At 38.4% G+C, this 13858-nt stretch overlaps 2 protein-coding genes across 2 annotated transcripts; both read left to right on the forward strand.

The window, feature by feature from the left end:
• Positions 1-796: 796 nt before the first annotated feature.
• Positions 797-4982, forward strand: LOC140141757 (uncharacterized). The gene is given in 3 exon segments (XM_072163625.1): positions 797-1334; positions 2815-3034; positions 3036-4982. Coding segments are annotated over 3 exon segments (768 nt in total). The 5' UTR covers positions 797-955; the 3' UTR covers positions 3205-4982.
• Positions 4983-9463: 4481 nt separating this feature from the next.
• On the forward strand, positions 9464-13124 carry LOC140142686 (uncharacterized). The gene is made up of 2 exons (XM_072164687.1): positions 9464-9977; positions 11811-13124. The coding sequence occupies exons 1-2, from the start codon at positions 9548-9550 to the stop codon at positions 12596-12598; spliced, it is 1218 nt and encodes a 405-aa protein (XP_072020788.1). The 5' UTR covers positions 9464-9547; the 3' UTR covers positions 12599-13124.
• Positions 13125-13858: the final 734 nt, after the last annotated feature.

Genomic DNA, 13858 nt, shown 5'->3' on the forward strand with positions numbered 1-13858 from the left:
AATCGTGCAAATGTGTAGGTTTTTGTTATTTAGATACCCTACGTCACAGTGATTCAGGCACTCGTGACATGTGACACATTCTGATTCGCCTCGTAATTATGCGATACTTTTGGAAGAGGGTTGCCCCAATCTCCTATTCGATGTAGGCCTACATGATGCAAGGGACATAATTTTGACATGCTTATATGGGGGGGTTGTCATGAAATGAATATTTAATGTGGTTTTATTTGACATTACTGACAAAATTATAGTTATTTTGAATAAATAAATATATCTTATTATTTTATTTTATTTATTTATTAATATTATTCATGATCTTCATCTATAACGTTGTCTATAAGGGACCCAGTGTTGAAAGGGACCCAATGTTGAAGGTCTGTGTACACTGATTAGATTAAAACCATGGAGGAAGTCATTATTCTATCTGCATATATGTGGATAAAAAATAACACCATCGAATTAATGAAATACTGAATTGATATATTCATCAATTTTGCCTCTTCAAGGGGGAAATCCGATGACAAACTTAAAAGTTTTTAAGGCTTATGTTACGGGCATAATTTATACACGTTTGTAGGCCCTGGTATTGAACAATGTACGGTACCTTATTTGACCTTTTAAATAAATTTAAAATTAATAAATAAATAGATCTTATTATTTTATTTTATTATTTATTATCATTATTTTATGATCATCATCTATAGCGTTGTCTTTTTAAAGACAGTGCTTGTTTTATTGTGACCTCGTTTATTAATAATCACGGGACGATTGACAATGAATAATTCATTGACGACGACGACGTCACTTCCCGCTGTTGAATACGATTACGTAAACAAGCAAGCGTGAGAAAAGCTTATAAATTACGGTCAGTGCATTGAGAAATTTATTCGTCTGCACGCGTAGCCTGGACCATCGGTTTGACCGTATTCTAAATCATTTTATCTCATCAATTTAAATGGCATCAAATAAATCATCATCGTATGCTGAAAATGGAAACAGTGGCAAATGTGGCACTCAGTGTGAACAAAAGAATAAAAGTCTCGTCATGGCTTACATATTCTGGTTTCCTCTGGGCATTTTTGGTCTTCACCGTATGTACTTGGACCACTGGTTTATGGGGATTGTGTACATGTGTACTTTAGGTTATTTTGGAATAGGCTGGATTGTTGACGGCTTCTGTTTACCAAGTATTGTTAAGGAAACCAATGCGGGGTCTGAGTACGAGGCACGTTGCAGCGGGTGTAGTGAAGCAGGCTTGAGATACCAGCCTATGTTACGTTCGCGTACACTCCGGGATGCATGGATACTCACTTTAAATCCATTAGGAATTATTGGTAAGTTGGGGACCGTTCGGGCCCCGTTCGGGGACTGTTCAATATTTTACCCATGACCCACATTTGTTTATTTGGGCCATGAGGGGGAATATGCTGTTTTAAATGGAGAACATTAGAAAAACAACTGGACATTTTTCGTCAACTCCCATTCCTGGCCATGTTATTTCAAATACTAGGCCTAGGCATATGTAGCTATTAATTTCTACAGTAAATTGTGTAACATGTCCTATTTTTGGTTGGTCTTAATTCACCATGGAATTATGGAAACTTTTGGACCTCGTATACTGCTAAATGTTTGGTCTTTTGATTTTTACAACAAGAATGAGCCCGGGGATGACATGCCTTTAAATTAATGCACAGGCCGCGGCCATATGAAGCCTGATTTACCTTTTAGAAATTGCCGAGTAGGAGGATTTCAATCAAATTATATAAAGATGCATTGCAATAGGCCTATATGGCTAATATGGGTGACGCGACGTCCATGGTTTCTGAGATTTTTGTCTCCATTAATGCGCGTGATATGAAGTATTTCATGTAACAGAGGGAGTATATTTGGTCACTGAAAAGATCAGAGGTGGAAAATCTAAGACCAATTGTGCCCAAATTAATACAAATCGATAGGTAAGGGTCCGATCGTTATCTACGGCAGGGGGGTGGGGGAATGGGTGTTTTGGCAAAAATATCGACACAAAATTTCGCGTTCCTCCCTATCTGAAATGGCAGGGATGTGCCTCGGCCATGTTAAAAGTAGGGGGCATTCAGGTCAAATGTACAATTACAAAACTGATATGTGGTCATTCAGTACACAACCTGAATAAAAATGGGGTCATTCGGTATGAAACTTTGAAAAAAGGATGGTCATTATGGGGTAACAAAAAGTAAAATGGGAGTCATTGAGGACAGGATTGCCAAAAGAGTATCATTAAGTACACATAAATAAGTGCCAAACTGCGTAAAAACAACTTGGCCTTGGAAATGTGAAAAATCTCATTATTTCTGGAGGAGAACACAAATACCACCTAAATTTTTGAATTCAAAGGGGGGACATTAGGTATAGCAGGAAATAGAAAAAGGGGTCATTGAGTACATGAATTTTTTTTAAGGGGTCATTGGGTAACAGGTAGGACCATAACACAAAAAAGGGGTCATTGGGTACAAGCCGGTTTGAAAAAGGGGTCTATCCGAGGCACATGATGCATATCTGTCATGGAAGTGCCCCCCGGGTTCCCCCCTCGCATCCGGTCAAAATGTTCGCGTTCCCCCTTGTTTTCCCAATTTTCTCCATTTAAAATTTAACAATCCCCCCTCCTGGTTCAACTAAAAATTTCAGGTTCCCCCCTCAAGACCACAAAAAATTACGTGTTCCCCCCTAAATTTACCCATCCCCCCTGCCATAAATAACGATCGCTCCCTAAGTGTGCCACAACAGATATTGGAACACACAGAGTCTATCTAATGACCGCTATTTTGTTCATTGCAGGTATTCAACACCAGTACCTTGGTAGGCCTTGGTATCGCCTTGCTTACCAGTTAACCGCAGGTCTATTCCTAGTTGGTTGGGTATCAGACATCTTTCGCATGTCAACTCTTGTCAATCAAGCAAATGCAGAAATCGAGCTTCTCCGAAGTGGAACTTCAATGACAGAAATGAAACGTCAGGATATATGGGACTGCAAGACGATTGAGGCGTACATTTTGGCATCCCCTGTGGCATTTTGGCATGCATCATTTTTATCTTGGTCGGTATAAATATGGGTTCCTCTATTTATTTACCTTAGGGTTATGCTTCATCGGAGTGATAGTGGACGTAGTGCGCATGCCAACTCTTGTTGAGCGCGCAAATCAAGAACGCAAAGGCGCAGTTCAGTAAACGTAAAACGCTAAAAGCATGATCTTAAATTCTTAGCGTTCTCTCACGGCATTTTTGGTGCACATCATATTTATACCTGATCAGACGACCGTGCTCGGATAATATGGGATGATCTTCGGACTCAAAAATATGGACATCCTCACTCAAAACAGCATAGCCTACACAGCTATACACTACTCAAAATATTTAAAGAATCAGAAATTGAAAATTCTGTCTTTCAGAATCATGGAGCTTCACTACATATAATGCAAAATGTTCTGTAACCTGAGCCCGGACCTGAGCATTAGTGAATGAAATTACACCTATAGACAGTGTTGATGTTTTTTTTTTAAATGCTAACAAATAAGTTAAGTGTGATCCTTTAATTTTTTGGAGCAGTGTAGAATTATATTTATTCCTCTATAAGGTATTCTGAACAATATTTTGTATATCCAAGCAAGGTCTAATAACGAACAACCGCAATATTGAAACTGTCTCACAAAACACAGTTTCCTCATCTGAACAGTGTGTGCAGCATAGTTTAACGAAAGTGGCGTAGAGTCATTTTCGCATGTCCATCAATTACCAAAAAACGGCCGACACCCCATAGTCATATCCAATACCCCGATAAATCACGCTATACACTACCATCAGGGAGGGAGAGGGAGTCGAATCTCGGCCGGGCATAACAACATGCGATATGGAATCTACAGAATATATTACAGCATTTTACTATTATATTTTATATCATGGTGGACTTAAGCCTATATTTTGTATTGAACTCATATAGGCCTACATTTTCAATAGAGAATTTGTATAATTTTTAAGTATTTTATTTGTATAAAATGTGTTTGTTGTTAATATTTACTGACATTAATTTTTACACAAAACATATACATTTGTATATGGACGTTAGGTCAGTGGTTACCGCTTTGGACTCATAATCTGAGATCTTGCTCGACGTGCGTGGGTTCGAGTCCCCGCCCACCACCGTGATGCGCACTTGGGCAAGGCGCTTTGCCTCGCTTGCCTCAACCCACACAGGTGCTATGGGAAGCTGTTACGGTAGTCAAATTCGTTGTACTGATGTATGCGCCATTTGTAGGCAGCAAACGTGGTTCCGACATACATGACGGCGGAATAAATGTAAAGCCCTTTGAGGCTATCTATAATTTATTATTTTTTATTTTATTTATTTAATATCTATGCTGATCGACACATCGATTTGAATTACTATGTCATGTATGGCACGAGAAGGCATTGAGACAAATAGCATGCATATGAAATCATGTTCCAAAGATTATAACGATCAATGTAAAGAACAGATTAACTTTGCCATTTTTGTCTCCTTATGCACAAGTGCGTATAATTATTTTCTTATGTTCTTATTATAGGTATGAGGTAAATATTAAAATAATAAATAGTTATATTTAGGCTAAACCATCTATAGTTGGTCGAAGCAGCCAGATATTGATTTTGATTATCAAAATCAATATATTATTGACAAATAAAACTTTGATGTTTTACAAATTTTCATTCAACAAATCATATACTTTAAAAACTTGCTTGCTTTATTGTTGTGAATAAGTTATGTGTACGTTGTTTCAGCCTCTTGTATACAACATAACTCTAGAATCACAGCACCTACAAAAGTATATGTGATATTTGAATTCTTCTACACATTCAATGCAATTTTTGCCAAAGCTCACTACCATTCGCAAGATACTGTGAACTACCAAATCGCACATCAAAAATTGGTGGGTATGCTCCATCCCCCGGAACTTTTAGTTGGTGGGTCTTTGGGAGCTGTACCGGTAAAAGGGGGTCTGTTGGAGCTGCGAACAGTCAAAATGAAGGATCTTTCTTGTCTTTTTGGTAAGTGAAAATCGCCTGAAAAAAACCCAGAAATATGAGAAATGAGCAATTTTTGGGTCTTTTAGAGTTGAGGTTTCAAAATCAAGGGTCTTTCTGAGCTCTATTTTGGTCAAATATAGGGGGTCTTTCGGAGCTGCGAAATCCAAAAAGGAGGGTCTTTCCGGTGGAGCATGTTATACCCGTATGGTCATTTTGTGTTAAGTGCCCCCCCCCCCGGATCGCAACAGTCTAAAGTAGTTGCAACTAAATGAAATCCTAGTACAAATCGTCTCCAATTTGTGTAAACCAAGTAAAATAGCTTGTCAACTTTCAACATGGGAACACGTTATGTCACCGATAACAACATTTTGTACAAAGGTCACTGTTTTCGTAAACAACACTCCACCTCTACAGCTCTCCTTAAAACGATTGATAAATGGAGTACAGATATATAGATATGATAATTACGTTGGCACAGTCATTGTAGATTTAAGTAAAACCTTTGACATGGTAAAATCATAATCTGCTTGTTCAAGATGCACGCATTGGGTGTTAAAGATAATGAAAGAAAATGGTTTGAAACATATCTCACCAAACGTACTAGCCTACCCAATATGTCTCTAATATTAAATAATAATTCCATTTCTGTACCCGCGTGTTATATCATCAGGAGTTCCACAAGGCTCTATCCTTAGGCCACTTTCATTTCTTTTATTTATTAATGACATGCCAAATGATCTAAAACACCCATTTGTTGACACGTATGCCGACGATACCTTGCTTTATGTTTGCAGCAAAGATGTTAAGGGGGTACTACACCCATTGCATTTTTTTTTTGCATTTTGTGAAGAAATGAGAAAAAAATTAGACAGTGGTATGCAAAATGAAGAGGCAAATCTTCTCGTTCTATTGGTGGCATCGGTATCAATGTAGCTTACATGCTTCTAAAGGTAGAAGCCAAAAGGTGGTACATCACTGATGTTTTAAATTCACTTCATTTTGGAAAGCGGATTTCGTTAAAATTTTGGATACGTGTTGCTAACATATTAGGAAATAATGTTGATATGTAAAATGGGAATAAGTGGTTCCTGATTTCTTTTATGACTTCATGAACTTGGTGCTCCACAACTATCAAAAACGGACTAGTTAAAATGCTTCTATTTTCAATGTTGAGCTATATTTTGTTATTTCACTGAAACTTAATTAAGCCATATAGGTAACAGGTTACCACAACCACATTAAAGCAATGTTGAAAAAGATTGTATTTCTTGTCACCTATACCACCATTAGGTAGCTTTCCAACAAGCTTCACTTTTGTGATTTTGGTAACTATTTTATATTTATTTGTCCAATCCATCTCAGCTAGGCAATCTAAATTGTACTCACCATTTACATCCCAAGGTATTTTAGTATATCCACCTCACACATTTCCATATCAAGTAACAGACAAAATATCAAAATTGATGCCTCATTATGATATCACAGACTGTCGCGTGTATTCAAAATGGATGCCTAAATTTGACCTGAACCAAGTGACCTATAACCTGACCTTGATGACCTTATAGCCTTTTTAAATCTCGTTTCCTAACAACATATTATAGAATATACATACATGGGGTAGTATTAAATTGGCTATGCATCCACATGTGGAAGAGCTTATTTAATTTATTCAGTGTTATTTAGCATGCATCATTGAGTACATTTCTATACGTTGGTATAGGCCTACCTGTTAAAATTACTATTTGGTGTCAGCTGCAGTGTAATACATTTAAATAAGCTTCAAAAATTATTTATTACTGCTCAGTCCTAACATTTCTGGGTTTTTTAAACCAGAAAGCCAAGACCCTTGATGGTCGCAGGTCCAAAAGACCCATTTTTACCTCTTCGCGGCTCCGAAAGACCTACATAGGCCTACCTACCAAAATCAAAAATTTATGTATTAATTTTGTCGCGATATTTCGAGCCAGGAGAGCTCAGGAGGAAACTCCCCTAGCTTTCCCTCTTCCCCGGTAAAATCGGACCTCTTCCCATATCCCTGTCCCATCATATCCGGATGGCATCCCTTGAATTTTCAGTAGCCCCTGAGCACTATTGGGAGCTATTGGTCTTAGCCTTGCTTCGGCCGAATGTTATAAATGAATGAATGAATGAATGAATGAATGAATGAATGAATGAATGAACGAATGAATGAATGAATAAATAAATAAATAAATAAATAAATAAATAAATAAATAAATAAATAAATAAATAAATAAATAAATAAATAAATAAATAAATAAATAAATAAAAATTCAAAGAACAGACCGTCCAGAATAGGTAGTCGTTACTCTGAGTTTCATGCCTAAAAGGCAATCGTCAGACGACACGATGAAATGCTTTGGGTGGACTACCATCTCTTGGGAATGTGAAAGAATATACATTCCATGGTGTCAACTTAACCAAAGTCTATTCAGAGTCAGTCTGTCATCGTGTCGTCTGACGATTGCCTTTTAGGCATGAAACTCAGAGTAACGACTACCTATTCTGGACGGTCTGTTCTTTGAATTTTTATACGCTCTCCCTTTTGGGATTGAGCACTTTATTCAAAAGATAGTCTAACTTGAGTAAAATGTTGTTATTACGCTCCTGTTTTGCAGTTGAGCACTTTCTGACTATCTCCGATAGACAGACTGACTCTGAATAGACTTTGGTTGTGTTGACACCATGGAATGTATATTCTTTCACATTCCCAAGAGATGGTAGTCCACCCAAAGCATTTCATCGTGTCGTCTGACGATTGCCTTTTAGGCATGAAACTCAGAGTAACGACTACCTATTCTGGACGGTCTGTTCTTTGAATTTTTATACGCTCTCACTTTTGGGATTGAGCACTTTATTCAAAAGATAGTCTAACTTGAGTAAAATGTTGTTAAATAAATAAATAAATAAATAAATAAATAAATAAATAAATAAATAAACAATTTATTAATTAATAAAATAAAATAAATAAAAGTATTATTCGCCAAACACGACATCATGATTTTTAAACGAAATTCACAATAACATACTAGTATCGACGCAAAGTCACTTTCACCTGATGATATCTGTCATGAGCATACTTGATTAATCGATGTTTTAAAGCTTTTTTAAGTAGAAATATTTTGTCCGATACACGTGCAAATGTAAGCTTCTATATTTAGATAACTACGTCACAGTGATCCAGGCACTCGTGACATGTGACACATTCTGATTCCGAGACTATAATGGATACGTATAACAGCGTTAACCAATCGCCTCGAAATAATTATGTGACACTTTTGCCACTGAGAGGGCCGCCCAACTCCCAAAAGATGTATATTATAGGTCTACATCATGTATGGAGAAATAATAATTTGACATGCTGAAATAGTGGGTAAATGTTATTTTCTGGTCAAAAATATGATATTGTCCCAATATTGTTTTTGATTTGTGGTCAAAAACCGAGGTTAAAAATTGTTGAGAAAACTTGTCAAAAAATCGCTTACCTCCCTTTTGGCAGCGCCACCCCCCTTTGACGCGCCAAAATCTTTGCCCCCCCTTACACCGTACGATTTTGGGGAACCCGAATTTAAAACCTTAAATTGCCTTTATCATATAAATTATGCGAGCGCAGCGAGCAAGAAATTTTGCATATTTGAACGCCAGTTTTCCTAATGTTTTCCTACACCTTTGTTTTGGGCATTATATATAATTCCAAAAATCGCTCGGCCCCCCTTTCGACCTGCCAAAAATCGCTTGACCCCCATTTGCCAAAAAATGTTTGCCCCCCCTTTATTGCCTGCCAAAAATCGTATCCCCATACTTCACCACCGGTGCTACACATACATAGGCATAATTATTGCACAAATGGTCTTATCATAATTATAATGCGAGTGCAGCGAACATGAAGTTTTGCATATTTGAACGTGTAATGTTCCTAATGTTTTCCCATACGATGCCCAAAATATCTGTGCCAAAGATTGCTCCCCCCTTCGACCTGCCAAAAATTGTTTGACCCCCCCCCCCCTTCGGCCTGCCAAAAATGCCCCTACCTTTTTACTTGCCACCCCCCCCCCCCTATAATTCACCACCCCGGGGGTACACATAAATTGTTGCACGGATTTGCACCACCCCTCACAGGCCGCAAGAAACGTTCTACTTTAATAATAATCGCAACGTCCGCCTGTATTAAGGGGTGGGCAAACATGTTTTGGCCGAGGAGCAATTTGGGGCACACCGTTTGGAAAATTACGTTACCCCGGGGTTCACGCAGAAGTTACCGAATTAATATATATCCATTCTAAAAACCGTAATCAATCATATGACTTTTCGTGACCTTGATTAAATGACGTCATTACCTGCTCATGAATACGATAGTAAACAAAGGGCTTTCTCTATTCAATATCACATGATAGGGCGATTCGTAGTGCTTATATTCACCAGCACCATGCGATTCCATTAGATTTCTTTTCTAAATTGCCGATATCGATATCTTATCAATATCAAAAACATCATGGCATCTTACAATAAGTCAGCATCGTTAGTAGAAGAAAACAGATACACTGAAAATGTAAGCACTGGCGCTGAAACTAACCTACCGAAGAAAAGTCTAGCCATGGCGTACCTCCTATGGTTCCCATTTGGTTTATTTGGTGTTCACCGCTTCTACTTGGGCTACAAGCTTATGGGGATTTTGTACATGTTTACCGCGGGTTATTGCGGAATTGGCTGGATCGTAGATGGTTTTTGCTTGCCAAACATGGTCAAGGAAACAAATGATTGGATGGAGTTCGACGCCTCTCACCCTTCAAGACTAATGGTTTCCCCATGTAGCGAAACAGGTCTTAGATATGGGCAAGGTACGTGTGGCGCTATAACGAGTCTTCGTTGGCGTACACTCCGGGATGCAAGGATACTGACTCTAAATCCCTTAGGAATACTTGGTAAGTTTCATCAGGCTAATGAAATAGGGGTTTATCCCGGGGGTATGTTTGTGTGTTTCTTTGTTTAACCGGTCCCCACTCCCCACACTGAAGAGAAAGAACAGCAAGGAAAAGGCCACTCCCAATTTACAAACAATAAAGTAGGCCTATTTAAGGGACCGATCGTTATTTACGGCAGGGGGGGGAATGGGTGTTTTGGCAAAAATATCGACAACAAATTTCGCGTTGCCCCCTCGCGTCCGCTCAAAATGTTCGCGTTCCCCCTTGTTTTCCCAATTTTCTCCATTTAAAATTTAACAATCCCCCCTCCTGGTCCAACTACAAATTTCAGGTTCCCCCCTCAAGACCACAAAACAATTTTGTGTCCCCCCCTAAATTTACCCATCCCCCCTGCCATAAATAATGATCGCTCCCTAATATTATTATGTTATAGCTTGTTTTGATGAGTCCAAGTGTTGATGTGTGAAAATATTGGATCCAAAACATAGTGATAAAATTGGATCCTTTACGCCCAATATTTATTGGTCTCGCTATGAGTTTTAAAATGTCGAGTCCTAAAACTCATAGCTCAACCAATAAATATTGACTCATTGATCCAATTTTATAGCAATATTGCCCCCCCCGTATCCGGGGTATTGGGCCAATAAAATGTTGTGCACACCGGCATTGAAGGCCAGTACTGGTGCTAAGCTGGACAATACTGGTATCGGTACTATCGGTGATAGCGCTGATGGGTTGGCGCCGAGATAGTTGTTTATGAAAGAGTAAGAGAGAAAGGGGGCAAAGATCCGGGACAAAGAGAGAGCAAGCTTGAAACGGTAATTTTTACTTTTCCAGCTTGGCACCAGCAGTATACTGGCCCTGTTCGACGCCGGTGTGCAAGCATTTATTGGCCCAATCATGGGGCCCGGCATTGGCCCAGTTAAGTAATGTTTGCTGGGTCGGGTTGAGAAATAGGAAATTATTCCAGGCCTCGATATAAAGCCACGGGTCATAGCCCATAGCCAGGCCCGTAGCCAGGGGGGGGGGTGACACAATGCCAAAGGCCCAAAAAGTCCCTTTTGTGAGCGTTGCAAATTCCAAATTTTGACCAAAAAGGTCCACTTTTTCAAAATCAGCACCCCCAAATGGGCCTAGAATTTTAACCATGCCCCTCATAGCAGTCAAAATTTGCATACTATATTCTGGGTCAGTACCTCTACCCAGAAACGTGATATTTTCTTTTCTATCATCTTTAACTCTCTCCAAGCGCCGGGTGTCAACTGCAAAAAATATCAAATATTTGGAATCAGCATGAAAAATACATCAAAATGAATACATGCCATGGTACAACAAGCAAGCTTAGAATTGGTTCAGGCCAATAAATGATAATAAGTCATGATAATATCAGCGAGACCAATGTTTCAAATATATAGGGGATATTTAATATAAATACCATACCATTCATAAAGTCTTACATAATTTAATTATCTTAGTGGAAACTATTTGGGGACCGTTCACAAACACTTGTAAGGGGGGCCTGATGCAAAAGGGGGCCCTGAAATTTTTGACCCTCCTGGGGGGCTGAAAAAATGACCACAAATTTGTCTGGGAAAATTGAGTTTATATGCTTTTCGATGGGGTTGACCGATAATTTCCATGTCAAAAAAAAGGGGGGGCCTGACATTTTCGAGGTCTGTAAAGGAGGGGCCCCGATTTTTTTTTTTGCATCAGGCCCCCCTTACAAGTGTTTGTGAACGGTCCCTTGCAGATACAAAAAAGCAAGTATCTTTATCAACGCTTTATAATCATAATTGTAAAATCTATTTTCATATTTTTGGTTGATAATTCCAGGTATTCAACACGTGTACCTTTGTAGGCCTTGGTATCGCATTGCTTACAGCTTAACCGCAGGTTTATTCGGAATTGGGTGGATATCTGACATCTGTCGACTATCAACTCTTGTCAATCAAGCAAACGCAGAAATTGAGCTTCTTCGAAGTGGCACTTCAATTACAGAAATGAAACGTCAGGATATATGGGATTGCAAGACGAGCGAGGCGTATATTTTTGGCATTCCCTGTGGCATATTTGGCATGCATCATTTTTATCTTGGTCGATATGGATTTGGCTTCACCTATTTATTCACATTTGGGTTATGTGGCCTCGGATGGTTAGCGGACTTACTGCGCATGCCGAACCTTGTTCAGCGTGTAAATCAAGAACGCAAAGGCGTCACTGACAGTAACGTAAAATACATTGACGACGCCTATATCTTAGCGTTCCCACTCGGCATTTTTGGCGCGCACCATTTCTATCTAAACAGGCCGGGTTTAGGTATCGTCTATTTTTGCACATTGGGAATCTTCGGACTTGGATGGATCGTGGATTTGTTCCGTATGCCGGCTTTAGTACGTGACGCAAATTTACGAATTAAGCAAAGTGTTACCTTTTTCCATTTTCCTGCAAGGAATCAGTATTCAGCGTATCCAGTAAATTCACCGTACCCTACCGCTCCTCTTCAAAATGATCATCCAACACAAAATAACTATTCATCCTATCCAGGTGGCTACCAATCCACTGAACAACCACCTTCATACAGCGAAACAGTGTCTAATCAAGTTTCCCCTAACGTAATTTGAAACTATTTTGTACATGTAGTTTTTCGAGAGGGCGTGAGTTTTTGAGAAAATCATGTAACGGAATATTCAAGTTGAGGACTCGTGCAGCGTAAACGCGAAGAGTTACGGTAGTTTTTGGGAAGTTTTCAGGTTATGTTTTAGACTGGATCCTTTAGTCTTTCAACAACTACGCACGGTCATCGGGTTGTGCTGTTGGTGAAGGCAACGTGAAGCAGTGAAGGATTAAGTGGGTAAATAAAAGGCGCCGCCATTAGAGGCCAGAAGGATCAGGCTAGTTATGTTTCGTTGTGAAAACTTGAGATACCGATCTGGTTGCTAATTCCAGGATTTCAGTTGTGTATACTGTATGCATAGTAATTAGTATAGTACTAGTAGCTCAACATATTCGTATGTTAGAGTTTCAGATAATGTGTCAAATGCAATATGTGTCAAAATATTGTTTTTCTATGAATAACAATATCATGACAAGAACGTGTAGAAACATATTACGAGTTAATAAGCAACGCAGCAAACCCCAAAACGTTTTCAACATGTTTTAAAACTTTTTGGTCAAAATATTTTTAAGAATATTAAATGAAAACATGACGTTTTGTATGTTCCACTTATCGAATTTGCCGTATAGGCCTACGCATACATGTAGGGCTATATTGTTTTATTATTTTGGTGTATATAAAATTAGTTTGTTACTATACTCATAGAAATGACTTGTTCGCCTTGTTGGCGCAATTCAAAAGGAGTAAGTTTGGACAACTCAAAAATAGTGTAAAAGTTGCCAAAACAAAATTCATTTTAGTTATCCGAACTTAAAAAGTGCTGAAAAAAGCTGAAAAAGTTCCGTCAACTAATCAACTTTGTTGGCATTACTTAAAAAGTTGATGTAAGTCGTTGCGTCAACTTTTTAAGTAATGCCAACTTCTGAATTCAGGTTCAGAGAACTTAGAAAAATAAACATGGTTCAAAGAACCAATTAGTTGAGTTATTGTAACTCAACACGTAAGTTGATGTAACTGGTTCATGTTAAGTTACTGGTACTTATTGTTTTGAGTTATTCCAATTTGGTACTTTGTTACTTAATTCACGTAATTGGATCATTTTCTGCACAATTAGCAGTATTCAAATATTTATTTTTGTAATCAGTGCAAAATTGTGTATACTATTACTATAGCACACCTCTAGAAATTATGCTAACGTAGTTTCATTTTCTGAGTTGTAACAACTCAATAAAGTAAGTGCAAGTGAGTGCGACCAACATAATGATAT

This window comes from Amphiura filiformis, chromosome 20 (assembly GCF_039555335.1).
Source record: "Amphiura filiformis chromosome 20, Afil_fr2py, whole genome shotgun sequence".
NCBI lineage: Eukaryota > Metazoa > Echinodermata > Ophiuroidea > Amphilepidida > Amphiuridae > Amphiura > Amphiura filiformis.